General features: G+C 42.2%; 1 protein-coding gene and 1 pseudogene across 6 annotated transcripts; both read left to right on the top strand.

The window, feature by feature from the left end:
- The first annotated feature begins 712 nt into the window (after positions 1-712).
- Positions 713-26,977, top strand: RUFY1 (RUN and FYVE domain containing 1). Of its 6 annotated transcripts, none has more exons than XM_053376969.1 (18): positions 713-1,225; positions 10,510-10,683; positions 11,652-11,769; positions 13,213-13,314; positions 13,947-14,070; positions 14,624-14,685; positions 15,686-15,751; positions 16,371-16,440; positions 17,064-17,165; positions 17,605-17,721; positions 18,025-18,192; positions 19,760-19,857; positions 20,816-20,935; positions 22,474-22,603; positions 23,154-23,248; positions 24,345-24,393; positions 25,231-25,308; positions 26,251-26,977. In XM_053376969.1, the coding sequence occupies exons 1-18, from the start codon at positions 928-930 to the stop codon at positions 26,389-26,391; spliced, it is 2,112 nt and encodes a 703-aa protein (XP_053232944.1). In that variant the 5' UTR covers positions 713-927; the 3' UTR covers positions 26,392-26,977. The 6 variants fall into 6 exon arrangements, with proteins under 6 accessions (XP_053232944.1, XP_053232945.1, XP_053232947.1 ...); XM_053376970.1 differs by having other exon boundaries at positions 10,513-10,683; XM_053376972.1 differs by having other exon boundaries at positions 1,090-1,176.
- LOC128407944 (cytochrome c oxidase subunit 4 isoform 1, mitochondrial-like) lies at positions 4,493-5,233 on the top strand (annotated as a pseudogene).
- Positions 26,978-27,591: the final 614 nt, after the last annotated feature.

Below are 27,591 nucleotides of genomic sequence, written 5' to 3' on the forward strand. Positions count from 1 at the left end.
TGCCAAGCAATTCTTAACCCACACTTCCATTACATTTTATGGGCACTTCCCTTATTTCATCAAGTCCGAACTTGGGGGGAGGGGGGTTTATTGTGCAAGATCTCCAAATCAGTGTTAACTGTGCAACCTGAATTTGCCAGCGTGTAAGTGAATCCTGTCCCAAAACAGCAAGCGTCTGAAAGTGTCCGCTTTAATTGCACAAACTTTCTGGTATGTGCTTGAATCCGTCCCGCAAAATAAATCGTTTCAAGACTGGTGATGGCCTTTCATTTAGATGCTTTTTAAAGAGCATCAGAGGGAGAGATCCATCCCAAACTGAAAGCTTCCAACTTGGGAAGCTTTTCTTACTAGATGCATGCTGGGGGCAAAGGGCAGAAGTTATTTCACCCAGCCTTTCTTGGGTCTGGGCCTTTGGAGACGGTGTTACACTGGATGGACCTTGACCTGGTCACTCCTCAAGGTAGTTCTTAACTCTCGAAAAACAACTTTTGTCCACTCCGCCCTTTGCTAAGAAGCTGCCCACCTGGAAGCTTGCAAGCTTTTAAACTCAGGTCGGTGGTACTCCCGGCTTTCCTTCCCCTAGGCAAAAGCAGCAACCCCAGACCCTGCTCTTCCGCGAGTCGACTCGGAAAAGCAAGTTTCCCTCAGTCCCAGGTGAGTGCAGGGTTGCGGCCTGACAGCGCGGGAATCCCACGTCAAACGAGCCCAAGGGGGCGAAGTTCCTGAGGCAAAAGTCGGCTTCGCCTTGCGCGCGCGAAAGAGGCGCTTCCTCAGGAGTAAGCCCGCCCAAGTTCCTCCTTCGGCGCCAGTGCAGAGCAGCCACACCAGGGCTGTGGGCGAGGAAGCCCGCGAGAGGGACCCGAGAGGGACAGGAAGAAGTTGCCGAGGCCCGAGGGCTCCTGACTGGCGTCATATGACCCAGCAAAGATGGCTGAAGGAGGGCAGAGTTGCGAAGTAGTACCTGCTGCTCCCGCCGCGGGAGAGAGCGAGGGCTGCGAAGCCGCCGCCGCCGCCGCCGCCCGGACCCCCGGCAGTGCGCCTGAGCTGAGGGGCGGCGGCGGCAAAGAGAGGCCGGCCGAGGACTCGCGGTGGCCGGCTCCCATCCTCTCGCTGGCCAAGAAAGCCTCGGAAAACTTAGCAGCCGGCTATGGGAGCGCCCTGAAGTCCGCAGCCTTGGTAGGACTCGTGCCCAAACCGCTCAGCAATGACAGCCCAGCCAACCCAAGTAGGGCCATGCTTATTGCTTGTGATATTGAATTTATTTTTTTAGGGGGGCGGCGGGAGGAGTGCGAAGAAGCAGCAAGTGGTTTTACTTCCTAAACTGCCGGTGGGGGCGGTAGCGTTGGTCGCCCGGCGGAGGGAATACTTTCTTACAGTGTGAGCCAATATAAACATAAGGAGGTGGCTAGGCTTAAGTCAAGGCTGCCTGCATACGATGGATACCTTTGTTTTTCCCCCTTTTATTTGTGGAGGGTGTGGGAAACATGATAGAAAGCGTATAAAACGCACGTGGTGTGGGGAAACCTGCCGCTTTCCAGATGTTGCTAAACTACAACTCCCATCATCCCTGGCCGCTTGTGCTGATGGGAGCTGCGGTTCTCCACTCCAGAAGCAGAGTGAGAATCTCCCCCCCCCCCGGCTGTCATGATGTTAGAACCATGGGCCACGTTCAACAAAGATTCAGGGCAGGGAAAAGGAAGTACCTCTTCACACACCTTCTATTCTGGGATTGGCTACCGCAAGAGCTGGTGATGGTCACAGACTTAGTGTTACCTTCCATCGATTATTCTGCTACCGTCCCCGCGCCCTGTAAAGCACTACCAACGGCTGCTAGTCATGATGGCTATTTATTGCCTCCAGTATAAGAGGCAGATAGGCTTTGTTCTTATCCAGCAGGGCTCTTTGTATGTACTTTTGTTTGATTGACCTAGAAACACTCCCCCCAAATTCCAGACTGAGGCTTTGTACTTGGTGTCACAGATACAGAAAAGCCACTCTGCACAGCAGAGAGCAGCAGATCCCTGACTGGTTTGAGGCCAGCTTTTAGAACATGGAGCCTGTTACCACTGCAAAGCACAAGGCTGTTGTGAACTAAAAGTGTGCCCCCTGCAAGAAGATGCTTGCTGCACTGAGAAGTGCAAGGAACAACGCCCAGAGGATTGCCAGGCAATGTGCCAGTGACTACTGGCTAAAGCTGTGTCAGAGCATTTGGCTTGCTGCTGACAGTGGCAGTACTCACAAAATATACAAAGGCATGAAGAAAGCCTTTGAACCAACAGTAGAAAAAACTGCACCACTAAAAACCTCGTCTGGAGAGACCATCACAGACCACAGCAAGCAGATGAAGTGATGGGCAGAGAACTATCAAGAACTGTACTCACAGGAAAACATAGTCTTCAACACAGCTGTTGATAGCGTCCAGGCTCTGTCTGTCTCAGGTATGTGGGGAAGCCCTAGGACAGGATGGAATTCCAACAGAGGTGCTGAAAGCATGCCTCAATTTGCTCATGACTCACCTCCACGGACTTCTCTTGCAGTGTTGGGGAATGGGATCTGTGCCACAAGACATGTGTGACCTACAAGAACAAACATGACTGCCATGACTGTAACAATTACAGTAGCTTGCTGAGTACTTTCACGCATGTAGTTCTCAACAGATTACAGTCACTTGCTGACAAGGTCTATCTTGAGTCACAATGAGGCTTTAGAACTCAGAGGTCAACAGTCAACATGATTTTCTCACTGCGCCAGAAAAATGCAAAGAGCAGGAATGCCCCATGTACATTGCCTTCATAGACCTGATGAAGGCCTTTGACCTTGTCAGCCAGAAAGGACTCTTCACACTGCTCAACAAGATAGGGTGCCCATCTAAGCTCTACAAGATTACCATGTCCTTCCATAAGAACATGTGTGGCACCGTTCAGTATGACAGTTCATCCTTGGATACCTTCCCTATTAATACTGGTGTGAAACAGGGCTGTGCTCTCACTCCAACTCTCTTTGGCATATTCTTCTCCCTGTTGGTCTCCCATGCCTTCTGTTTGACTGAAGATGGTGTGCACTTCCATTCAAGGAGTGACAGGGTGTCTGTTCAACCTGTCACGTCTCCATGCCCCAAAAAAGTGAGGTGGGTTATCATCTGCTAAATTTTGTTTGCAGATGAAGCAGCCTTGACAGTCCACTGCAAGAAAACTCTACATCAACCATTTTGTCCAAGCCTGCATGGAGTTAGGACTTACCATCAGCCTTACGAAGACCGACATCTTGGGTCAAAACATCGCCAGCACTCCACACATCAGCATTGGTGACCGCACGCTTGAGGTGGTAGACAATTTTGTCTGCCTGGACTCCACCATAACCAGCAACCTGTCCATTGATGCAGAGCTAAACAAGTGTATTGGTACAGCAGCTACAGTAATGGCTTGTCTCCCCAAAAGGGTATGGGAAAATGTGATGCTTAATGACCAGGCTTGAATGTTGAGCATGCTGCTTTATGGAAATGAGTGATGGCCAACTTAACACCTGCCTGGAGCAACACTTCAATGCCTTCCATATGCACTGTGTCAAGATGATTTGGGGCATTCCATAGCAGGACAGTTTCAAACAAAAATGTGCTCTTCTAAGCCCACATTCCAAGTTTTTTCACAGTTTCTCAACGAGGTCTATGCTGGCTTGGTCACATACACCCAAGGATGTGCTTTACAGGAAGCTGGCTTCAGGCACTAGGCCTGTTGGCAGAGACTAACTCTGTGTTACAAAGATGTCTGCAAGTGTGACGTGAAGGCTGGCAACATTAAACCCTGCCGTGTGGGAATCTCTTGCAGACTACCATCATGCCTGCAGACTGGCATTCAGGTCATGTATCCACAGCAGCAACCAGAGGAGAAGTGGCTGCTATGAGGAGTGCAGAGAAAATGCCATGGCACACCTGTAACAGCAAAACCAGGCACCTTCATCTCTCCCTGCTGCAATAAAACATGTCTCTCCCATATTGGTTTCTACAGTCACAGCAAGCACTGTAACTCTCCCAATGGTTTGATGGTGCATTGCCTCTCGAAGCAGACAGATGCAAACAGCATGCTCAGAGTTCATCTCCTTCACATGTTCTAGTGGTGAGGTGTGGAACTGAAAATAGATTCAAGAACTAAACTCTAGCAAACTCTTTGTTAAAATTTATACACCATTTGATTGTAGAAAATCACAAAGAGGTTTGCAAAAGATAAAACAGTAGTAGCAGACTGCATTTTATTTATTCTGAAGTTCATTAACATTTCTTTCGTCCACCTATTTTATTGATGTATAGATGTCTGGAAAACTGAGGTAATTTTAATCTGTTTTAGTATTTTAATTTTTGCATTGCAGGGGGTTGAACTAAATGACCCTTGGGATACCTTCCAACTCTACAGTTCTATAATTCTGTGTATTTAAGAATGGTTGTTTTCTCCTGGAGTTTAGTTCAGTTGAAAAATGACTTGCACCGGTTTGCGCTTCCCTCTCCTTCCCTCTTTCCGTCCTCATTCTCCGGGGTTTAGAGGACACGAGCTGCCTCAGGTTTGTGGTTGGTGGTGGCAGGATGTTGGCGTCTTGGGCATTTAGTCTTCTTGGCAAGTGGGCCATTTCCACTTCAGTCTGTGTGAGAGCCCATGGGCATGGTATTGCAAAAACAGAAGATTTCAGCCTGCCAGCTTACATCGATGTCAGGATGTTCCATTGCCTGAAGTTCAGTTTACAAAAAGCCTCTCTTCGGAGCAGAAGGCCCTGAAGGATAAAGAGAAGGCATCCTGGACTGCCCTTTCTTCTGCTGAGAAGGTTGCATTGTACCACATCAAGTTCAATGAGACCTTTGCTGAAGTGAAAAAGGGGTCATCTGAATGGAAGACTATTCTCGGTGGGACACTCTTCTTTATAGGCCTCACTGCTTTTGTTGTCATTTGGCAAAGGATGTATGTTTTTGGGCCAATCCCTCACACTTTCACAGATGAGTGGGAGGCCATGCAGACCAAAAGAATGTTAGATATGAGAGTGAGCCCAATTGATGGCTTCTCGGACAAGTGGACTATAAAAAGAATGAATGGAAAAAATAAATGCACTCCAGGGACCGCCACTCCTGTTCTGGCTTGAAATGTTGAAACCATTCCTTCATCTCCATGTGACCTCGCTGCTTCTGTGTATGGGGAAGAAAATATCCCTCTATTGAAAGAGAAACCTTTAATAAATGTTTGGTTTGCTTGAATATTTAAAAAAATTAAAAAATGACTTGCACCGATTGCCTGTATCAGGTGACAATGACTTAGATGAATATATAAAAACATAATTGTGTAGAAATAGAGCATAATGTTGTAACTACTAAATCTAGGCAACCAAAATGTTTTCTTCAATTATTAAAAGTCCATACATTTATAAATAAAGGCTGATGGATGTCAACTGTAGCTTACTCCAGGGGTCCTTTATCTTTTTTACCTTTACTAGTCTTATATATAACATTTGGAGTATTATCAAATTCCAGTAGGAAAAAAATCACTCTAAGGGTAAAGAAAAAGGGATATCCTAGTGTAGAAATGTAACTCTTAAGTTAATTGGAAGGGAACAAGATGTGAGAGAGAGCTGTTACTATCAAGCCAGTTAGGAAAATTAGGAGACCCAAATGTCTTGCCAAATTATCAGTTCCTTTCTGTGCATTTTTACTCAATGGCAAGCCCCATTGCGTTATTTGGGGCTTACTCCCAAACAACTGTGCACAGTATGTCCACCACTTGAGAATAAGTCCCATTGGGCTGTTTTATCATTCTTCTATTCCTGCAAAGGACTGGAAAGCTGATTTAAGCTGGAACTTAAAACAATTTTCCGACACTGGGATGCAGGATTTGTATGAATAGTTGTGTTAATCTGTGTTATGGCAAAAACAGAATATTGTGGTACTGAAAAAATAAAAATAATTTTGTTAGGGTTGTATCAATTGAAGTTCAACTTGGAGTAAACCCACTGAAATGAAGGGACCCAAGTTAGCCATGGCCATCATTTTTAATGGTTCTACTCTGAGTATGACTAACATTAGTTACAAACTTCAGGTTTTTTTAAGACACTGTATTTTTTATCCATGGTGTAAAATATTTTGGAGAAATAGAAGGCAATAAGGGCATGGAGAAATTCCCTACAACTAAATATAAGTACCTAGAAATACACAGAAACCTAAAAATAGAATAGTATGCCATTCTAGTAGTCTTAAATCATGTAAGTTTTCCATAGGTATTTGGTTGACCACTATGAGAATAGGATGCTGGACTAGATAAGACTTTTGGTGTGATCCAGCAAGGCTGTTCTTTATATTCTTACAGACAAAGACTAACTGGGTTATTGTGCCACTTTAGAGGCATGTGTGTACCACCCCACCTAAGCTAACAAGCACATCTTGATTACTGGAGCATTAAATCAGGGGTCAGCAACCTTTTTCAGCTCTGGGCCGATCTACCGTCCCTCAGACCATGTGGTGGGCCAGACTATATTTTGGAAGGGAAAAAATATGAATGAATTCCTATGCCCCACAAATAACCCAGAGATGCATTTTAAATAAAAGTACACATTCTACTCATGTAAAAACACCAGGCAGGCCCCACAAATAACCTAGAGATGCATTTTAAATAAAAGCACACATTCTGTTTAGGGAAGCTTTTAATGTTTAATAGGTTATTGTATTTTAGTGTTTTGTTGGAAGCCGCCCAGAGTGGCTGGGGAAACCCAGCCAGATGGGCGGGGTATAAATAAATTATTATTATTATTATTATTATTATTATTATTATTATTAATGTAAAAACACCAGGCAGGCCCCACAAATAGCCCAGAGATGCATTTTAAATAAAAGGACACATTCTATTCATGTAAAAACATGCTGATTCCCGGACCGTCCGCAGCCCGGATTGAGAAGGCGATTGGGCCGCATCCGGCCCCCAGGCCTTAGGTTGCCTACCCCTGCATTAAACCATATGATGCACTGCCAAATGGGCAGGCAATGCACTTTTTGTAGCAAGTAAGAAAATAGCCTTATCAGGCATTTGAGAAATGCAGGTGCTACAAACTTTTTATGAATTCTGATTTACGTAGAAATTCTTAAAATTTATATGATTCAGTTAAAGTACCATGACAAGAGTATTGTGGCTCAATTTTTTATGACATAAGCTTTCGTGGACTACGGTCCACTTAAGCAGATGGATTTTTGCTGCAATAAACTAACACAAAAAGGGTGGCGTTGTGGTCTAAACCACTGAGCCTAGGGCTTGCCAATCAGAAGGTCGGCAGTTCGAATCCCTGCGACGGGGTGAGCTCCCGTTGCTCGGCCCCTGCTCCTGCCAACCTAGCAGTTCGAAAGCACATCAAAGTGCAAGTAGATAAATAGGTACCGCTCTGGCAGGCAGGTAAATGGCGTTTCTGTGCACTGCTCTGGTTTCGCCAGAAGTGGCTTAGTCATGCTGGCCACATGACCCAGAAGCTGTCTGCGGACAAATGCCGGCTCCCTTGGCCTATAGAGCGAGATGACCACGCAACCCCAGAGTCGTCCATGACTGGACGCAACGGTCAGCGGTACCTTTACCTTAAACTAACACAACTGGAATTTATGGCAATAAAAAGTGGCAATGCAACCGAAATATTCCCTCACTGATTTCTGCACAATCACAGTTAACTGAGTGTTTCAGAATTACCACCAAGAAAATAAAAGATAAAAACCTCTCATCGTTGCTTGTACATTCACACTTTTTATAATTGATCTGTTCTGCCACTGTAAACTGCTGAAGGATAACTGCTGGCAGATTATTGTATCTGTGAAATGTTTTATTGTGAGTTTCAGGCTGCTGAGCATGCTTACTTAGAAAGAAGTTCCAATGAAAGCAACTAAAGTTGTTTCTGACTAAGGTTGTTGGTCCTTTGTTCTGTATTTTATGGTTTTAGATTTTTTTGATGTTTTAATGATTTTATTATACACCACCATAATATTTTTAATGAGTTGGTGGTTTGTAAATACTCTAATAAATAAAGAAGCCTCCAAATCTACCCACACTTATTTAGAAGTGGACTCAAGAGGGAGTTGTGTATGAATACACACTTAAGATCAGACTATTCATGTTTGAGAAAGCAATATATGTATACTTTTATCAATTTCAGAAGTGTCTTAAACTTTTAACAGTTATCAATTCTATACAGTGCTATATGAACTACTACCATTAAATGTTTCAGTTTGTATAGATAAATTGCCTTTATGCTTAAAGCTGCCTGTGACTCTGTTTTAAATTAAATGCAACTCAAATTATCTCAAATGCTCTAAAATAGTATTCATTTAAGGAATTGTCTCTCAAATATAACAAAACACCCCAGCCATTGCAAGGGCCTTTACTTCTGATTAAGTCTGCAGTTTTATGCTCACATCTGAAAGAAAGCCCCCATTGAACCCAGTGGAACCTGCTTCTGGGAGATATGCATAGATTTATAGTATCAGTCCGTTGGTGACTATCAATTCATTGGCTTGCCTGCTGCAGTTTTGCAAACCAGAACTCTTGACATTTTTAATTTTAAGCCTAAAAATAGTGAATGATCCGTTTTTACAATTCCTAGAGCTTGCAAAAACCATATTAAGTTCAGAATGCTTTGCTTCTGTCTAGCTGCACTGCGGGCAAAGTACCTAAGCACCTTAATACCATAACCGTAATGTAGTAAATTCAGTAGAAATTCTTTCAGCTTCACATGACTTGTGTTCACTTCATCCACCAGAAATTTCGCCATATACTAAAGTGTCATTAGGAACACATATCTAATACTGTACAAGGCTGCAATATAATTACGAAATATCAAATATTATACAGTATATCCCTTCTAGTCCCAGGTGCTGAAACTGAATTAAACATACAGCTTTGCTAAGGGCCTAACAGAAACGAAGTGGTTCGTTTAAAAAGCCACTTACGTGGCTGAAATTGTACTGTTAATTATTCTTAGAGGTCTTGACTTTTATTTGAATTCTAGTGTTACCTTGTTGACAACAGTTCAAATTTTATTTCAAACTGGGAAAGCATTTCCCCCATATAGTTGAAACACATGAAATTGTCTAGCAGCGTCTTGAAAAAGGTTATATTTGTCAGCCACCTAAGCTTTTTGAATGACGTTGAGGTGAGTGGGGGAAGGTGGGGAAAAATCATAATTTGCTACAGGGGAAAAATACACGCAAGTGTAAAAACACAGTATAGTACTATTATCCTCGCGTTTGGTTTTCCACGACGAGAGGAGGAGGCCTTTAAGAAAGTACCAGCGACCAGACAACTAAAATGGCGCCACCCCTCCCTTGTTTACGGTGTCGTGCTGCCTCTGTCCAAAGCCTCTTTTCCCCGTTTGCCCAATGAGGGCTGCGGTAGCGGCTGGGCCTTAAAACCATTTCCTGGCCGGTCGGAACATGGGAGGGCAGGTCGGTGGCTGTGACCAATCCGAGACACCGGCTTGTGCACCTGGCGTTCCGGTTGGCTTGCAGGAAGGCGATCAGCGGCTTGGGTGCCTTTAACCAATGAAGGGCCTCTCTTTGGATTTTGAGGGGGAGAGAAGTGTTGCTCTGGTAACGCCAGGTGAAGGTGAGATACCAATGGGGAATTAAGCAGGGGGAGGGGGGGTTATCGAGGCCTCTGCTAAGGGGTCGTATAAGTGATGGTGGTGGGTGGGAGCCTTCCTGGGGAACCCACGTTGCGGGAAGCTTATTAGTACTGAGCTGCCAAAATGCAGGTGTTTGTGTGTGAGCCAGAAAAAGACTACAGAGGAGAGCAGAAGGCAAAACATGCTCGGAAGTGGCTATTCCTCTGCTCCCCTCCTTCCAGCGTTGATCTCGCTGCTCTGATCCTTCTCCCTGTGAAGTTAAGATGCTTTCCTTTTCACTGCAGAACGCGGGTCGTACCAAGGCAGAATCCGCGGGGGCTTCCCTTTTAGTCTGACTGGCAGGTGTTTGTTTCTCTGTGTCACCAATCCTTATGAGCTCTTCTGTGTGTATTTGGACATAACTAGGACTGTCATTCTCATACGAGACACAAAATAGAATTAAAACATTGCACCAAATATGTTTTCGCTGCTTTCTTTTTAACAGAAATTGGGATGGGAATAAGCAGCGTGTTTTAATGCTTGTGGGTATTTTAGACCTTAAAGGTCTGTGACTGCTCCTTGGTTTGTTAAATGTCTCTATTTCTCTCTCACACACCCCACCTAACTGCACCATTTCAACCCTTTCTAGAGAGCATCTGTTTCATGAACATTCACTGTCCTAACAAGAGAGGTGTATATATAGTTCCTGATATATGAACGGAACAAATCTTGGATTATTTTGGTTTTTCTATTACCTCTTTTCTCCTCCACCACCACCTCTGGCATATTTCTGTTGTGCTAAACTATGAAGCAAGATGGTGTTTTGTGGGGTTTGATGTTTTGAGAATAAATCTGTTAATCTTACATCAGTTTCTTTTCTGATATGTATGTGTATCTACATTTGTTCAGCAGCCAAATACCACATGATGGAAGAACGTTCAAATCTCATGAACATGATGAAATTGAGTGTTAAAGTCTTAATCCAGTCAGCTCTGAGTTTGGGTCGGACCCTTGATTCAGACTTTCCCCCCTTGCAACAGTTCTTTGTTGTGATGGAACACTGTCTCAAGCATGGACTTAAAGGTGAGCTTCCTTCCAATATTGGTTTCAAATAGTATATTTTTCGTATCCTTTTATGCATGTGCCTTTGATTATAGGCTTGCAGCTTTAACCAGTTTATCTGGGACTGTCCCCCACTGAATTCTGAATACGCATATATAGGATAGCATTGTAAGAGTATTTTAATTGATGTGGATCTTTGCTTTAACTGTGCACATAAGCAGGCTAACCACCAGATATTTCTAGAAGTCATTAAAAAATGTGTGGTTTATGTCACGAGAAAATGCTTAAAAGGAGTAATAGATAAAGCAAAAAGGAATTATGTGTTTGAAGTGGAATTCATAGCCTGATTAATTTATCAATTTACCTGTTACTAAGGAAACAGAAGTGGCATTAAAGCAAGGTAATGCGCATCTGCTGGACCACTTACAGACCTTGTTCTAGAACTCTGTAGGATGAGAAATGGAACAAGTTTAATAGCATTGAGAGCATTGTTGTGTGTGGCACTAAAGATGGCTCTGAACCTTTCCTCCTGCTACTTGTCTGCAAATGTGAATGTAGTAAATGCGTGACAGAGATGGACTGCCATTTTAAACTAAATGTTCAATCTAGCCACAGAAGTTTTACAATAAAATTGCAGAATGCAAAGTTGGGGGGTTGTTTTCCTACAAAGAACTTCATAGCACAATCATATATTACTTGAAAGTATTATCATACTGTGTTCAGTTGGTTTTACTTCCAGGTATGTGTATGCAGAATTGTAGCCTGAATGTGAGGTGTGAAATTACCTTAATTATGCAAGCGTATCCATGTTTACTTAGAAGTAAGTTCCACTATGTTTAATGATGCTTACTCCCTCCCTTGTTAAGTGTGCTTTCTGTGTTTGACATTTGCCTTATGTTCATTGATCTGTTGTGAACCTTTTTACTTTACACACATTAAACTGAAATAAAGCAACGTTATTTCCTTTCCATTGCCTCCCTTTTATCTAGCTAAGAAGAGTTTCATTGGGCAAAACAAATCGTTTTTTGGACCTCTAGAGATGGTGGAGAAACTTTGTCCAGAAGCATCAGATTTAGCTACAAGTGTCAGAAATCTGCCAGAGTTAAAGTGAGTTTTAAAAGATTCAGGTTGAGGTTAAGGAAACAAATTGTTATAAGGAATGAGGTTGCTAATAGTATTCATGTACCTTCATAATATTTTATGGGTTGATTTGTTAACAAGATGATGGGCTAATTTCAAGTTAAAAGATGGGGAAAGTTTCACTGAAATTATCCTTTATTGACAGGGGTTTTCAGTGCTAATGCTGTTGTTGTATACAGTGACAGTTTAGCTACATTTCCCTGTCATCTAATGCTTTTACCAATACCGTTTTACATTTAAGACTGTCAAAATTATTACAGGTTTCTTTTTTCTTTCTTTATAAGAATTGTTGTGCCAATTCAGAGCAATGGGGTTTCAACAGGTGTCAGATGCCAGAGGGAAACATTAAAGTGGGTACTGGGAAAAAGTAATATTGCTCTCAGTAGGACCTGCTTCAATATTAACTATTTAGACCTGCCCATATGACTTTCCCAGTAGTCAAACTTTCCCAGTTTGCAGTTCTTAGTACAGAAAGTATTGATCTGATATGTAGAGATCTTTCCTATTCTAATTAATTCAAGAGGGTTCCGGAAGCCTCTCTGTGTGAAAGAAACAAGCAGAAGGTTCATTATGTTTTGGTTATTCCTTCAGAGAAGCCGAGTACAGCTGGCTTAAACTGGTTCTCTTATCTCTTCTGGCAAGGTCATGCTGACTATAAAAATAGGCCAGAAGGAGCCTGGGTTTCACTTTTTCTCTTTCTTTTCCTACTGGTGTGGTATATGCTTAGTATTAAGGTTTAGACTTATTATAGGTTATTGTAAGTTTAAGTTAAGTCTGCTGCAACTGGATTTCTTATGTACAGTGCCAATCCTGAATGTATTGGATTTGTGACCATTATGTTCATTTGCCTTCAGTAGCAGTAAAGCTCTACTGGATGAAGTATTAATTGCCTCTGGTCTATTTTTTTGGAATCCTGCAAAGTGTTTAAGATTTTACTCTACTAACTATACATTGGAATCTGCTATGGGTCAATAAGGGTAGAATTTCATGACAATATTTCCTTTACTTAAATGTTCTTTCCAAATCTTCTGTAATAAGGTATTTCCAGTGCTTTTTTCTAAAAAAAAAATATTTAGGGTTACTCTCATTTTCCTATTCATATTGAAATACTGCCCTTCAATGAGGCCAAACTTAGATTCACAAAATGTTTAAGGGTATGCGTACCCCCAGAAAAAAAACACTGGGTATTACAGTACTTATATTAATTGGTAATTCACTAATTAATCAGTTAAAGGAAAGGCAATGAATAAATGTGTAGGCCTAAATGTTTTTTATCTGGCTCATATAATAAACAGTTATCTGCTGCAGGAAATATGTCCTCATGGTAAACTGCAGAAACATTTATCAGATGCATTTTTATATACCAAGTGGATAGCATATTTGACACCTGGTGTCCTTGTGGAATTGTAGGACCCCAATTGGAAGAGGCAGAGCTTGGCTTTATCTTGCTGTGATGCAAAAGAAACTAGCAGACTACCTGAAAGTACTCCTGGACCACAAGAATCTATTGAGGTATCTTTTGAACTTTTTATTATTATTCTGGAATAACACATCTTGCCACACAGGGAAGCATCTAAAGTAAATGAGTTTGATCCAGAGAAAAGCCTATGGAAAGGGGGCTGGCAGTCCTCAGCCCACCCCAGTGTCTCCCAACCCTTGAGAGAAGATTTTCAGAGGCTGCTGTTGCACAGGGTGTGGGGTGAGGGAGAAAGCCAGCTTGCATTATCTCCCTTCTGTTACTATTACAGTGGTACCTCGGGTTAAGTACTTAATTCGTTCCAGAGGTCTGTTCTTAACCTGAAACTGTTCTTAACCTGAAGCACCACTTTAGCTAATGGGGCCTCCTGCTGCTGCTGCGCCGCCGGAGCACTATTTCTGTTCTCATCCTGAAGCAAAGTTCTTAACCCGAGGTAATATTTCTGGGTTAGCGGAGTCTGTAACCTGAAGCGTCTGTAACCTGAAGCGTATGTAACCCAAGGTACCGCTGTATTTTTTAATCTGGATTCAGCCTAGTGCTTGTATTCTGACCATAAAGTTGATAGGAAGGACTGAGCTCAGTATAATCTTTACTGAATTGTTCTTAATTGGGTGGATAATACAGTACCCCCCACAATAGTTATTAAATTATCTGTTTTATTTCCTAGTGAATTTTATGAGCCTGATGCCTTGATGATGGAAGAGGAAGGAGCTGTGATCATTGGTCTGCTTGTGGGACTGAATGTCATTGATGCAAATCTCTGCTTAAAAGGAGAAGATTTGGACACCCAGGTAACTTAGGAGTAATATTTAACATTCACAAACCACCCTGTAGACCAGGAATAACTTGTGTTTTGGTAGTTCAGGCCTATATTATCCTAGTAGTCTAAATCTGTCTTGAAGCCAGGAGGGTCATATGGTGGCATTAAGTAAGCAGAAGCAATTCTGCTCATTCAAGGTTGGACACCTGATTTCTACCACTTGTCCCTACTCACTGCCGTATGGGAAAGCCTCCTACTGTGCTAAGGCCACTGTGTGTCTTTGTGTGTGAATTGAGTCCCTATGAGTAGCATTTCCAAAAGCACTTGTTGTACTATGAGCCATAGTGTTTCCTTCCTTTCCATTTTGTGGGGTGACCATACCCAGCACTGGTTGGTGCACTCCATGGAGGGTTGGTCAAGGATGAATGCATCCCCCAGGCTGAAAAAAGTTGGCCTCCTGTGCTTTGTTCCCTTAAAACTCATTTATTAGAATGTGAAGGAGAGGATAAGAAAAAAAGTAAAGCATAGCTAATCCTGTTGAGGCACTTAATTCAATTGTAAATAAATCTTATTTGTCTTTTCAGGTTGCAGTGATTGATTTTTCCCTGTACCTTAAAGATACACAAAACAGTGACAATAGCAAAGAGTATGTAAGGTTGAATTTATGTTCCTAATCTTTGTTTAATAGAGTTTTTAATTAAAGTAGATGAACCTATATTTAGGAATTTCTTTAGTTCTTTCTGAGAAAGAGAGGAGTGGGAGAAATGGAATATAGAAAGGCTATTGACAAAAAAAAAATAGGGCAGAGGAAGTATATAGAGGATCAAACATACTAATTCTGGCTTCAGTGGCCTTCCCTCCAGTTCCACTCAAATGTGATTTTAAGGGCAGGCATCCTCTACCCAACCCCTATTTCTACACACAGGTCCTACACACCTATCTTGTTGAACTAATGGGGACTGAATGAGCTATGCTCTGCTAACTGGGGAACCTGGACGAGCTGCATAGAAAACCTGTACATTTTATATTTGTATAACATGTATAATTCATAACAATGCATTAAAACTGCATCCATTGCAGTCCTGGGTGCTTTTCTGACTGAGCTTTTAAAACTGTGCTTTTTACTTGCTCTTAAGTGTGTGGAGGGTTAATTTTTTAAAACCCAGTTTCTTTGTGTCTTTACACATTGGTGTGCTAACTATCTTTTCATATTGATAATGGTTTTTCTCAGCATCTCTATTTTGGGTGCAGCTACAATTTGACCTTGCTGGCCAGAATGTGGGGCTGATTTTAACCCTTTGGAGTCATTTGTCCCCTATTATTTTTTTAAAAATCCAGCTGCACATCTTGTTGACACCAAACTGGTCCTAATAAAGGAAGAGCATTTGCATATATAATGCATATGTAGTTTTTTGTATGATAACTTTCCTCTAATATAACATGACAAGTCTTGTGGCAAACTGACTATAGTCCACACAAAAAATTATTCCACAATGCATTTATTTGTCTTTAAGATGCCACAAAGCTCCTGTTGTTTTTGCTGTAAGAGAACCTATATGGCTGCCATTCTGGAATGTCTCTAATATAAATGTTGCACTTGAGAAAATGAGTCGTTCTTTAAAATACCATCTTTATTTCAATATCAGAGATGGAGGCATTACTGCTGTGCTTGATCAGAAACATTATGTAGAAGAACTTAACCGCCATCTAAGGTAGGCTTCCTTGGTGAAAACTTGATTTCCCCCTGTCCTCTTCCCCTCTCCCATGTTTAAAATCACAGCTTTAGCTACGGCAGCAGTTTAAGGAATGCTATACTATTGAAAAAAGGGTTTCATGCTTATTCCTTCAGAGGGATCTGCTCCTTTTCTTCGTACAGTGGTACCTTGGTTTACAACCATAATTCGTTCCGGACGTCCAGTTGTAAACCAAAACAGGTTGTAACCCAAGGCACGCTTTCGCCAATGGGGCCTCCAAAAAAAATTGGTTGTAATCCAAAAAAAAAAAGTAAAATGGGTTGTAATCCAAAAAATGGGACATGGACTTCCGGGTTTGACATGGTTGTAGTCCAAGACGATTGCAAACCAAGGTACCACTGTACTATCTTGCTCTTCTGGCACCTACTTCTGCTAGCCTTGTAACTCCCCTACTTTAAACCCCCATATTTGCAATCCAATAATATTTTTCATTAATTTTCTTAAACTGTGAGCACTAAGTGTTGCAGGGGGGGGGGAGACAACAGAATAAATCTTGGTTGCTTAGACTTCCCTTCAACACTTGGCATTTTTTTGAGTGCCAAGTATTAAGCGGGTCTTGGTAATCTTTTTGTCACAGTTGCACTGTTGGAGATCTGCAGACCAAGATAGAGTGCCTAGAGAAGACCAATTCAAAGATCCAAGAAGAGGTTTGTGGCGCTCAAGTTTTTCAATTGCTACTGGTGCCTGCTCCTTTTTGAAAATTTTAAAGTGACTTCCTTCTTGAAACTGCGAATCTTATCAAATGGGTTTCCTGAGCAGAGCAAAACTGATAGGAATTGGGAAGCTGGAAAGGTCATGGTGAGGAGAGCCAGATAGTTCATTTCCTCTCGTATACAACCTAAAGGTACATGGAACATAGGAAGCTGCTTCTATACCAAGTTAGACCATTGCTCCATCCAGCTTAGTATTGCTGACGCTGACTAGTAGCAAGTCATCAGCGTTTCAGAGGGGAGAGGCAAGTGCTCTGCCATTGAACTACAGCACTTACACAGTGTCTGGACTAAGAAGGACTTAACCATTTTAAGACTGAGAAGTTTTCCCTCTCATGCATCCTTTCTGAAAGGAATGTTCATCAACAGAAAAACTTGCCAGTTTCTGTCTTGGAATAATAAAACAGTTGTGTGTATCCACCTTAGTGGCTGAATTATGAAATATGAGCTTGCCTGATTTTAATTTCAGGCTGCAGTTGAATGGGATGTTTTTAAATGTTCATCCAGATGATGCATGGCGGTTTGTCTTCTCTCTTCTCACACCCACCTCTGTTTGTCAGCTGGCAGCAGCAACTGATCGGATCAGGGCACTTCAGGAAGAGCAGCAGGAGCTGAAGCAAGAAAATGAACTAATCCGTGAACGAAGCGAAAAGCATGTCGAGGTCAGATACAGTATGTAGCTGATGTGTGTGGAGGTCCACCTAGGAGCTTGTTTTCCATTTAAACATTAGCATACCTCTGTAGGACACTTTGTGCAGGAGAGTCTTCTTTAAGTCCCTAAAATATCAGGAGCCTACAGAAGGACTTTCAGTGTGGCTGCCTCTGTTTTAGGGAACATCTTCGTTGACATACAACAGGCACTCTGTATTTGTAGCTTTTAGAAACAATTGAAAACATTTTTGTTGCAACAAGCTTTTCCAGGTAGATTATTTTATATATTCAGGACAATTCATAAATTAATAAAACAACAATAATACATATCTTCCTGTAGTTAATACTGTCTGTAGATATAAAATCACTTTTAAATAAACATAATTTCTCTTGTGAGAAACTTACCTACTCTACCAACAGGTTGATTTCTCAAATAACCTTTTATTCTAGGTAACAAAACAGGACACCAAAGTTGAACTGGAAACATACAAGCAGTCACGGCAAGGCCTGGATGAAATGTACAGTGATGTCTGGAAGCAACTGAAAGAGGAGAAAAGAATCCGAACGGTGAAACACCATAATTCATTAACTGGAGCGAATCATTGTTTGTTCGGTTTCTGTATGCACCATCATAGCAAGCTTGCTTGGATGCTGTGCCAGGGGTCCCCTGATCCCTCTTTGCGACTATTGGGGGGGGGGCGCTGAATAGTGTCAGCATGCTTTCAGAAGCAACCTTCAGCTTCTTTTGATTCCAGCCATTGTCACACAATCTATAAAAACACAAGTTCACAAGTTCACACGGGTCAGGTTTTACACAGCTCAACAGAAAATATTTGTTACTTTATGCAGATTTGAATTTTATTTTTAAAGGAGCTGGAAAAAGAGCTGGAGCTGCAGATTGGAATGAAAACAGAAATGGAAATTGCTATGAAGCTCCTGGAGAAAGATACTCATGAAAAACAGGACACTTTGGTGGCCCTTCGCCAGCAGCTGGAGGAAGTTAAAGCTATCAATTTGCAGATGTTTAATAAATCTCAGGTAAATTTGTTAAGTAAATGGAGAAGCAACCTATTCACTAGGCATGAGCATAACACTGTAAATGTGTACAATGCGTTCTGATCAGTAGCTTTGTCCTTGCAACAGCCCTGTGTTGTAGCACAGGGGTGGCCTGTGTGCAGCTCTCCATATATGTTTGGACTTTAACGCCCATCATTCCCGACTGCTGGCCATGCTGACGTGATGTAGTTATGGTCCCCAACACAGGAGGTCACCACACTGGCTACCCTTGATGTAGGATCACTATTGTGCTCAGGTTTATAAATGGGGAACTGAAAAGGAGAGTGGCCTGCCCAAGCCCACACATTCTTCCGTCCCCTTATACATTGGCTTCAGTGGAGAGATCCTGGTTTGTTTAAACCAGAGTTCCCCAGTGCACCCAAATGACCCAAAGTGAGCATGGCAGGAAGCGTGCATACAGACCTGATGCTCATTCCTAGCTTCATAAACCACGGCCCTCTGTCTCAACTGCATATGCCTTCTGGTTCAGTTATATAGAAGTTTCTTACATTAATTTTTATTGTGGGGATTTGTCACCCTGTTAGGTACAACGTCAGGATTCTGAGTAGACACAACCAACCTTGCATGAATATGCATTTTGGGTGGAATTTAACATTGCACTCTTCCAATAAGCATTTCATCTTAGTAGTTGGAACAATCCCCCCTTTTCTCCCCCTGCACTCTGTTTGGAGTGGGGATTCTCATGACACGCCTTGACTCAGTTAGGGCGTGTGTTTAGAGGGATCCCCATTGCCCAAGCAGAAGTCCTTGCGCAGGGCTTCCACTGACAGGGCTGGTAAGATGAATCCTGCCCTTTTCATGTACTCAATGATGTATAGTGAGCACAACATTCATTCACATTCTTAGTGGCTGGAAGAAAAAGAAAACTTCCTGCTTACGAGTAAGGGCCTCTTAACATGATACACTTGAAAGGCAGGAGATTGCTTAGCTAAACATTCTTTAGCCATAACAGCCGGGGGAACATGGCTCTTGATTTCTCTCTAATCAGCTTAGTTTTTCAGTCACTTGTTTTGTCCAGGAGGTCTGAAGATTGCAATGTCTGTGTACATCTCTGCTTATTGTTTGGATGATAGATAGTATTAAGGGTCAGTGAGAGAATCCCATTAATCTTTTTTTTCCCTCTGAGATGCCTTAAAAGTATGTGAGAGACTCACGTGGTTTGTATATAGACATAGGATGGGGCTTGCACAATAGTGATTTCCTTGTACTAATTTGGCTTTAGCTTTTGGGAGGCTGTGGAGTATTAAACTTATTTTCAAATGTCTCATTCATCTTTTCTCGATCCCAAGGTTAAGCCAGTTCCTTGATTCTTGCCTCCAGGTTGCCTGTTCTAGCATTACAGTAGTGAGGCAACTTTATTCTCTGCCTTTTGAAGTGGGAAAAAAACCTATTTCAGTATGAAGAGGGAGACATGATGAAGTCTCTGACCTGTTTCATTACTAAGCTAATCATATATGTACCTGGAATGGTTTGGGTTTTGTAGTCACAGAACAATTTTGCAGTGAGCCATTTGACTCTTTCCCTCCAGAATGCAGAAGGTTCGTTGCAGCAGAAAAGTGAAGCAATATCATCCTTTGAAGGCAAAACGGATCAAATGATGTCTTCTGTCAAGCAGATGGAGGGCAGGTAATCCCTTCCATAGGCCTGATTAGCTGTGACCTGCCTAATTCCCCAATTTTTAATGTTTCCAAAGTCCATATTAGTTTCCTTTCATGGGCACAACATATTTCTAGGAAAGGCATGGATGACCCACTGACCTATTTCCTGTAATCCCCTTTACCTGTTTGTGATCAGGAGTGGCATGGCCAGACTCCCAAGGGCCATGTAGAAAGCCCTGGAGGGCTTAATTTGGCCCCTGAACCTGAGGTTCCTCACCCCTGTGCTAGATGCTGAAGAAGGATAAGGCAGACATGTGAGAAAGTTCAATGTGGTGGGAAAATCAGGGGAGGGAAAGGAAGAGAGCTATGCAGGGGAGGCTTGGGGTGCCCTTGGGCGGAGTGGAAAACTGATGAATTTGCAAGAGGGAAAGGCAAGTTGTACTTTTAAGAGAATTGTTCATTTATATGCTGCGTTTCTGCCAGTGCACCCTAAGGTGATTTATGCTTTTAACATACTAAAACAACAGTTTAAAAGCACAGAACAGGATTCTCTCAGGCCACTCGATGGTCCCTTCAGGAGCTGATGGCATGAGCTGCCTGGCTGCCTTTTCTACTGCCCCCCATCAGGGCACATGGGGCTTAAATAGCTGTTAGGACCGTTCACTGAAGCACCGTTCACTGGTGGTCTCCTTAGGAGCTGAAGACATAAGCTTATTGGCCCAACTTCCCCAAGCTCAGGCTAGAACTGGTGAACATCTGTCTCCTTGCTAGACAGGGTAACTTAGACAGACCCTTGTGGGCCAGAGTGCTGAAGGCTGACCTACCTACCCTGCAGTAGCTACTGACATGGTATGAAATGTTTGTGCATAATATAACATGTTAATGAATGATAAGGGTGTGTTCAAAGGTGGTAGCTTTGGCAAGAGGGAAAGCCTGCTATAGCTCTATGTAACTTGTGTGTGTTTGTCTTTTTTCTTCTTTTTTAGATTGCAGCATGCAGAAAAGGCCAGGCAGGTTGCAGAAGAAAAAAATGTTAAACTGAAACAAGAACTGGGCGGCAAAATTGTGACCTTGAAACAGCAGCTAATCCAGCTGGATAACAAGTGGTAACCTTGTGTTATGTATTGTTTATCCTTGGTTTTTCTGGAAACAGGGCGTTTAATTCACAGCTTAAATGCCTCACAAAATCAGCTAGCCACAAAGCTAACAAGATGCATCAGCGTAGAAAATTAGTTGACACTAAACTTTCTAATATGATACGGGAGCCGTGATCATTTTGAACTGTCATTTCTTATGCATTCTTCCATATATTCCTTCAGATTGATTGTGCCTGTAGTTTCTAAAGGCAGGGCCTGGTTTAACTTGTTGCCACTCTTATTGGCTGGGACTAAAGAAATGAAGAACTGCATAGCTATTTTCATGCATGTCCCAAAGGAGCCTATGAATTTGGATTTCTTAGCAGCGCTCAGCTCAAGAAACATGGCAAATGACTCATGAAACAGAGACGTTCCCAAATGAGGGTGTGCTGCTAAAAGAAAACATCACCCAGAAACTCACATGCCTAAAGTAGCTCTCTGGATCCCAGCCACTCAGTTGGATCCAGCAAAGAGCCAGTGGGAAGGGGTGGGCAGAAGGAGGCTTTCCCATCTCCTTATCCCCCTGGCAGCCCCAGATAAGCTTCTGCAGGTTGGATTCCCCCTGCTATATGTGGTGGGGGAGGGGGTTGAGGGGTAAGGGAGCAATTGTTTAAAAGTGGACATAGAGGCCTTCCGTGAGTTGGAATTTTGCTTGTGGAAAGTGCCTCTGCTAAATTTTGCAGGGATCACCCCCTCCCATGCCACAGCCCGCCTCATTTTCAGGGGGCCCCAATCTTCATAGACATCTCTGGGGCTGCTAGGGAGAGGCAAAAGCAGGAAAGTCAGTGTCCACCCCTTTCCACAAGCTTTTCTCTACACCCTCTTCTTTGGTGATCACTCGTCATCGAGTAAGATTGTCTTCCATGAACATGTTCTTAACGGTGTCCGTAGGTGACAGTGAAGGCCTGTTCTGGATCCGCACATCCTTCCACAGTGGGGACATAGATTTCTGGGCAGGAGTTTATCATGGTGAGGGTTTGCCAAACCTGCTTTCCTCTTAGCACGTTTCTCCATTTTGTCCTGAGTTTGAGTATCTTCAAAGTCCATGACACCTTTGGCAAAGGTTGTTCTCCAATTGGAGTGTTTGCAGGCCAGTGTTTCCCAATTGTTGGTGTTTATACTACATTTTTTTAGATTTGCCTTGAGAGAGTCTTTAAACTTCTTTTGTTGACCACCAGCATTACACTGTCCATTTTTAAGTTCAGAATAGAGTAGTCGCTTTCAAAGACGATAATCAGGCATCCGCACAACATGACCAGTCTGACAAAGTTGATGTTGAAGAATCATTGCTTTGACACTGGTGATCTTTGCTTCTTCCAGTACACCTGTCTTCCCAAGTGATATCCACTATCTATACAGAAATTCAAAACTCCTCCCTTGTGAGGAGCATGCTACCTCACCCCACCCCCATAATTATTTCAAGAATTTCTAGCGAAGTAAATACTGCTGTTAAACAAGCTTTGTTTCTAACTTGGCATTTGTTTATTTGGTCTCTGAATTTAAAACAGTTTAACTCTTGAGAGAGAATTAAAATCCGAGAAAGAGCAGCGGCAGACTCTGCAACATCAGCTGCATCAAGAGAAGGACACTACAGCTTTGCTAAAAACAGAACTGCAGCAAGTGGAAGGGTTAAAAAAAGTAAGTGAGCTGGAAACCCAAATCGTAGCCAGACCAAATGCTGTAGTCCAGAACCTCTGTAGGGCATCAACTTGAAGAATGCAGGACAGGAAACGTGGGGAAGTAACTTGGGTGCCTTTCTACTAGTATGTAACGTGGCAGATTCTCTCCTTTAAGGGTACAGGGTTGTTGTAAGCTACTGGTTCAAGAACACTTAACCACCAGGGAAGAACTGTTCTTTCTCTGATCAGCAAATGATCAAGTGAGCATCCTCCTTAGGCTGAGTAAAGCCAGTCTTTTGGCAACATTGCCACGGCTAAGACTAGGAGCCTTTCCACACGCAGGTTTTTTCGACATATTGGAATGTTGTTCTTAATGGTTAAGGCGAAGTCAACCATTCATTGGCTTAATAGCAAGGTAATACATTTTTACAAACAGCAGGTAGTCAGTTTTTCTCTCCTTCACCCAAAAGTGATAAGGTTGAGATCTTATCAGTCAAGTTCAAAATAGCAGCAGGAGGAGGAATTCCCTAATGAAAATTATATAGCCTTTTTTGTGTTTTGTTTTGTAGGAGTTGCGAAAACTGCAGGAAGAGAAGCAGCAATTGGAAAAGGTCTGCGAAGAACAGGAGCAAGCCCTTCAAGAAATGGGGCTTCACCTTAGCCAGTAAGCATGTTCTGATATTGGGCCCCTTTCTGTTCATCTCTCATTCCCAGAGAAGTTGCATTATTGAGTTAACTTGTGTAAGATAAGAATAATAGAATTGTAGAATTGGTAGGGACGCCAAGGGTCATCTAGTCCAACCCCCTGCAATGCAGGAATCTCAACTAAAGCATGTTTTATATGGCAATTGTTTGTCACGGCTACACCAGTATTTCCTGCAGCAAATTGCAGAGGCGCAGCTGTAAGCAGGAGGATGCACACCATGTGACTCCAATTTCAAACATAATTTACAGACCTGCTGGATCAAAGGCCCATCTGGTCCAGCTTCCTGTTCTCAGTGGCCAGCCAGATGCCTATGGGAAGCCCACAAGCAGGATCTGAGTGTGAACGCTCTCTCCCTGCTTGTAGTTCCTGGCAACTGGCATTCAGAGGCATATGATCCCTTGGGTTGGAGGTAGAGCATAGCCATCATGGTCAGCAGCTTTTGATAGCTTTAGCCATGAATTTGTCTTTCGGTCATCAAAGTTGCTCCTTTGTGGGAGTAAATTCCATGATTTTAGCTATGAATAAGCAGCACCTCATTTTGTCTTCCAAAATCTTACAGTATTATTTCCTTGGATGGCCCCAGGTTCCTATTATTACGAGAGGGGGAGAAAACCTTGCTATTGCACAGCGCAAAACAATAGAGGATGCTGCTGTTAAAAGTTAGTAAGATGCTGCATAGGGAGCAAGTGATTTGGAAACATGCTACTGGGATGGAAGTTCAAGGCAACTTTTTGGTTCCTTAGATTTGGAATGTGTTTCCTTCTAGAAACATTTCACCAGTCTGAGAGCTTGCATATCAGTAAGAGGATGAGCTACAAATTGGAAGTCACTGGTTTGAAACACTCCTCTGCCATGAACTCACCAAGTTGCCTTCGACTAACCACTATTTCAATCAATCGCTAGCCCCACTCCATCTGCAGTGTGGAGATGATGATCATAATAATGGACCTCGCGGGGGTTATTGTAAGGATCACCATAATGTGTATGTGGTGTCCTCTGAATACTGTAAAGCACAATACAAATGTAAAATGTTGCTATTTATTATTTTTTCTAGATCCAAGCTTAAGATGGAAGATATTAAAGAAGTGAATAAAGCATTAAAGGTATTGCAGCTTTAACAGCATTCTGGCATTCATTAGCAAGCTGGTTGGTGATGGCTGCTGCTGCTGCTTCATTATTTGCATCTCTGCCCCTGCTAGCATGGGATACTTTGCCTCAGTTATCAGGAGTGTGGCATTTTCAAACTTGTAGTAGCAGCTTTTAAATACCTTAATTTTTTTTAATTTTTTTTGTTCTCTAAACATGGCATGCTCTAGTCTGAATGGACACTACCAGTTATAGAACATATAGTCCTCTGGATGCTTATTCAGAAACAAATTCCATTATGTTCGATTGGCGCTTACACCCAGTTAAGTGTGGATAGGGTACCAGCTTAAATCTTTTTTTCCCCCTTTTGGTAGGCAGGGAGGGGAATGTTAGATATAATTGATGCTATGGCTAGCTGTGGGTTAAACCAGAGCCTAGGAATTGCTGATCAGAAGGACGGCGGTTCGAATCCCTGTGACGGGGTGAGCTCCCATTGCTTGGTCCCTGCTCCTGCCAACCTAGCAGTTCGAAAGCATGTCCAAGTGCAAGTAGATAAATAGGTACCACTCAGGCGGGAAGGTAAACGGCGTTTCCGTGCGCTGCTCTGGTTCACCAGAAGCGGCTTAGTCATGCTGGCCACATGACCCGGAAGCTGTACACCGGCTCCCTCGGCCAATAAAGCGAGATGAACGCCGCAACCCCAGAGTCGGCCTCGACTGGACCTAATTGTCAGGGGTCCCTTTACCTTATGGCTAGGCCAACATTACCTAGACAACCATTCAGCCTCTTTGAAGCCTACAATTCAGATACCTTACGTGAGAAGCTGTATATTGAAATAATTAATTTTGTTTTAGGGTCATACATGGCTAAAAGATGACGAAGCAACCCACTGTAAACAATGTGAGAAGGAATTTTCCATTTCAAGAAGAAAGGTAATATAAAGGGCTAACAAGCCTCCTGGTAAAATTCTGAATTATTCCATCTATCTGGGAGACTTGCCTGGGAGAGAGCAATTTCTAAAGCACAACCTCCCTTTATAGAACAGCAACGAGGAGCATCAGGGATAAAAGTGCAGAAAAAATAAATCTGAGCCTTGAAGCACATCTACTAATGGTTGTTTTTTACACCCTGTGGAATTTAGATTTGTAACATCCCAGTTCAGTCCCGAGACATGCATCAGCAAACAAATACTTGGTGGATACTATTATGTTTTGGTATCAAAGACCTGATACTAAGTGAGCTTCTGGGGAAAGTATATCAAAATTGGAGTGCCACTGCTGAGGAATTATTTCCTCCGTTGAATTATCTTAATGTACAGACCTGTACAAAAGGAACAGCTCCTCCTCAAAACAATCCAGTAGTAAAATCAGCAGCAACTTGACCACTTTTGAAAACCTCCTCCTAACAAGCAAAGGGACATGGCAAGGGGATGGTATCCACAATATACAAAATACTGCTCCAAAATCCCACAACACTAAGGTCTCACAACAAATGAAACTGTTCTGTAGAAAATGTGAAAAAAGAGGCAATGTGGTACTTTTGTAAACTGAGAAATCTCTTTTAAGGAGCAGCTCCTTTGGGGCTATGTTAAGTTTGCAAATTTAGAATCATTTTACAAAGCCAGGAAACCATACTTTTACCCTAGATAACAAATACGAAATTATCTGAAATGCATTCTGTTGAGACCATAGGCTTTATATTGTTTACAACTCTTCCTTTGATTTCAGCCCAAACTCATTTATTGTAGCACTTCAGGAGGGCTGACTTTATTTCCATTTATCTTAGTGAGACTTGAGTTTCCTTTGATTTGGAGCCTATATTTAAGAACTGCTTTTGCTTATAGTCCTAATACTGTGCTTTCACTACCTTTGCAGCACCACTGTCGAAACTGCGGTGACATCTTTTGCAACACTTGTTCCAGCAATGAACTTGCACTTCCATCCTATCCAAAGCCTGTACGAGTTTGTGATACTTGCCACACTTTACTGCTTCAGAGATGTTCATCTTCTTCTTAAGACATTGGCTTGTCCACAGGAAAATCATTTAAAACTGAGAATGAACCAAATGTTTAATAGGCTTTATTGGGAATCTAAATGCCACCAGTATGTATCACACAACTCTCTTACGGTACTAGTTTCCCATGATAGAATGGGACATGAGGTTTCATTTATACAAATTGGGCTTACAAAAATAATAAAAACTGATAATGCATAGAATGAAGTGCCAGAGATAACCCTAAATGTGCTCAATGTGCTGCAATCTTGAGATGCGGTCATACTTCTGGTTTTGTTTTTAAGATGTAAAAAGCTATCGTTTGTATTTAACTTTGTACTTCGACATTTGTACATTTGACCTCTAAAATACATTACTTTTCTCAACACTTTAATCCCTTTACCTATTATAACAGTTCCACTTAAAAATTCCTCTAGATTTATATGGTAAAGAAAAAATGCCAATCTTAGTCCCTATGGAATAATTTTTTATGTATAAAGAATGTGCCTTTACTTAAAAAGTAAATAGCGTATATAGTGTTTCTAAAGCACCTACAAAATAGTGATTACGCAATAAAGACTTAAATGCAATTAAACAAGTTCATCAATATTTGCAAGTTTCTTGTAATTCAGATTTAACAGTGACTTCAACCATGTGCAAAAAATTCATGTAGCAAAACTTGCTTACAAGGTGGTGACATGAACTGCAATGGAGTCAGAAGCCAACAAACATGTCAAAGCAAAGTGAGGATCTTTTTCTTTCATTTGTGAAAGTTCAAAGAAATGTGAAACAGTGGTGTATGCAGTGATGATGTCCATTAGCAGGACTTCCACCTGTAAACATCTCTTCTGGGGGTTTTCCCAACCTCCAGAGCAGACTGGTTGGGGCTGTTATAGGGAGATGGAACCCTCCTGTTAGCACAAGATCCTCTTGTAACAGGATGACTTCATTGGAGAGAACCCTGTGTAGCCCTTAAGCCTCCTGGTTTCCATTCAGGTTTAAGTTGGTCTACACCAGTCCTTATAGGTAACAGCAGTCATGTGACACAGGCACATGTGGGAATGAAATGCACCCCAAGTAGTTCCCTGTTCCCTAAATCTACACAAGCTAACCAGAACATCCAACTATTTTAAGTAATAGGTAAATAGAGAATAGTAGTGGGTTATGACTGCTCTTCTTCAGCATTAGCGTTTACATTCTTTGTCAAGTTCTGTTTCAGTGGT

The sequence above is a fragment of the Podarcis raffonei genome, chromosome 2 (genome assembly GCF_027172205.1).
Source record: "Podarcis raffonei isolate rPodRaf1 chromosome 2, rPodRaf1.pri, whole genome shotgun sequence".
Taxonomy (NCBI): Eukaryota; Metazoa; Chordata; class Lepidosauria; order Squamata; family Lacertidae; genus Podarcis; species Podarcis raffonei.

Coding starts and splice junctions, on each gene's coding strand:
- RUFY1 (XM_053376969.1), top strand. CDS start 928: ATGGCTGAAGGAGGGCAGAGTTGCGAAGTAGTACCTGCTGCTCCCGCC. Junction 14,071..14,623: donor GAGAAGATTTGGACACCCAG/GTAACTTAGGAG, acceptor TTGTCTTTTCAG/GTTGCAGTGATTGATTTTTC. Junction 24,394..25,230: donor AAGTGAATAAAGCATTAAAG/GTATTGCAGCTT, acceptor ATTTTGTTTTAG/GGTCATACATGGCTAAAAGA.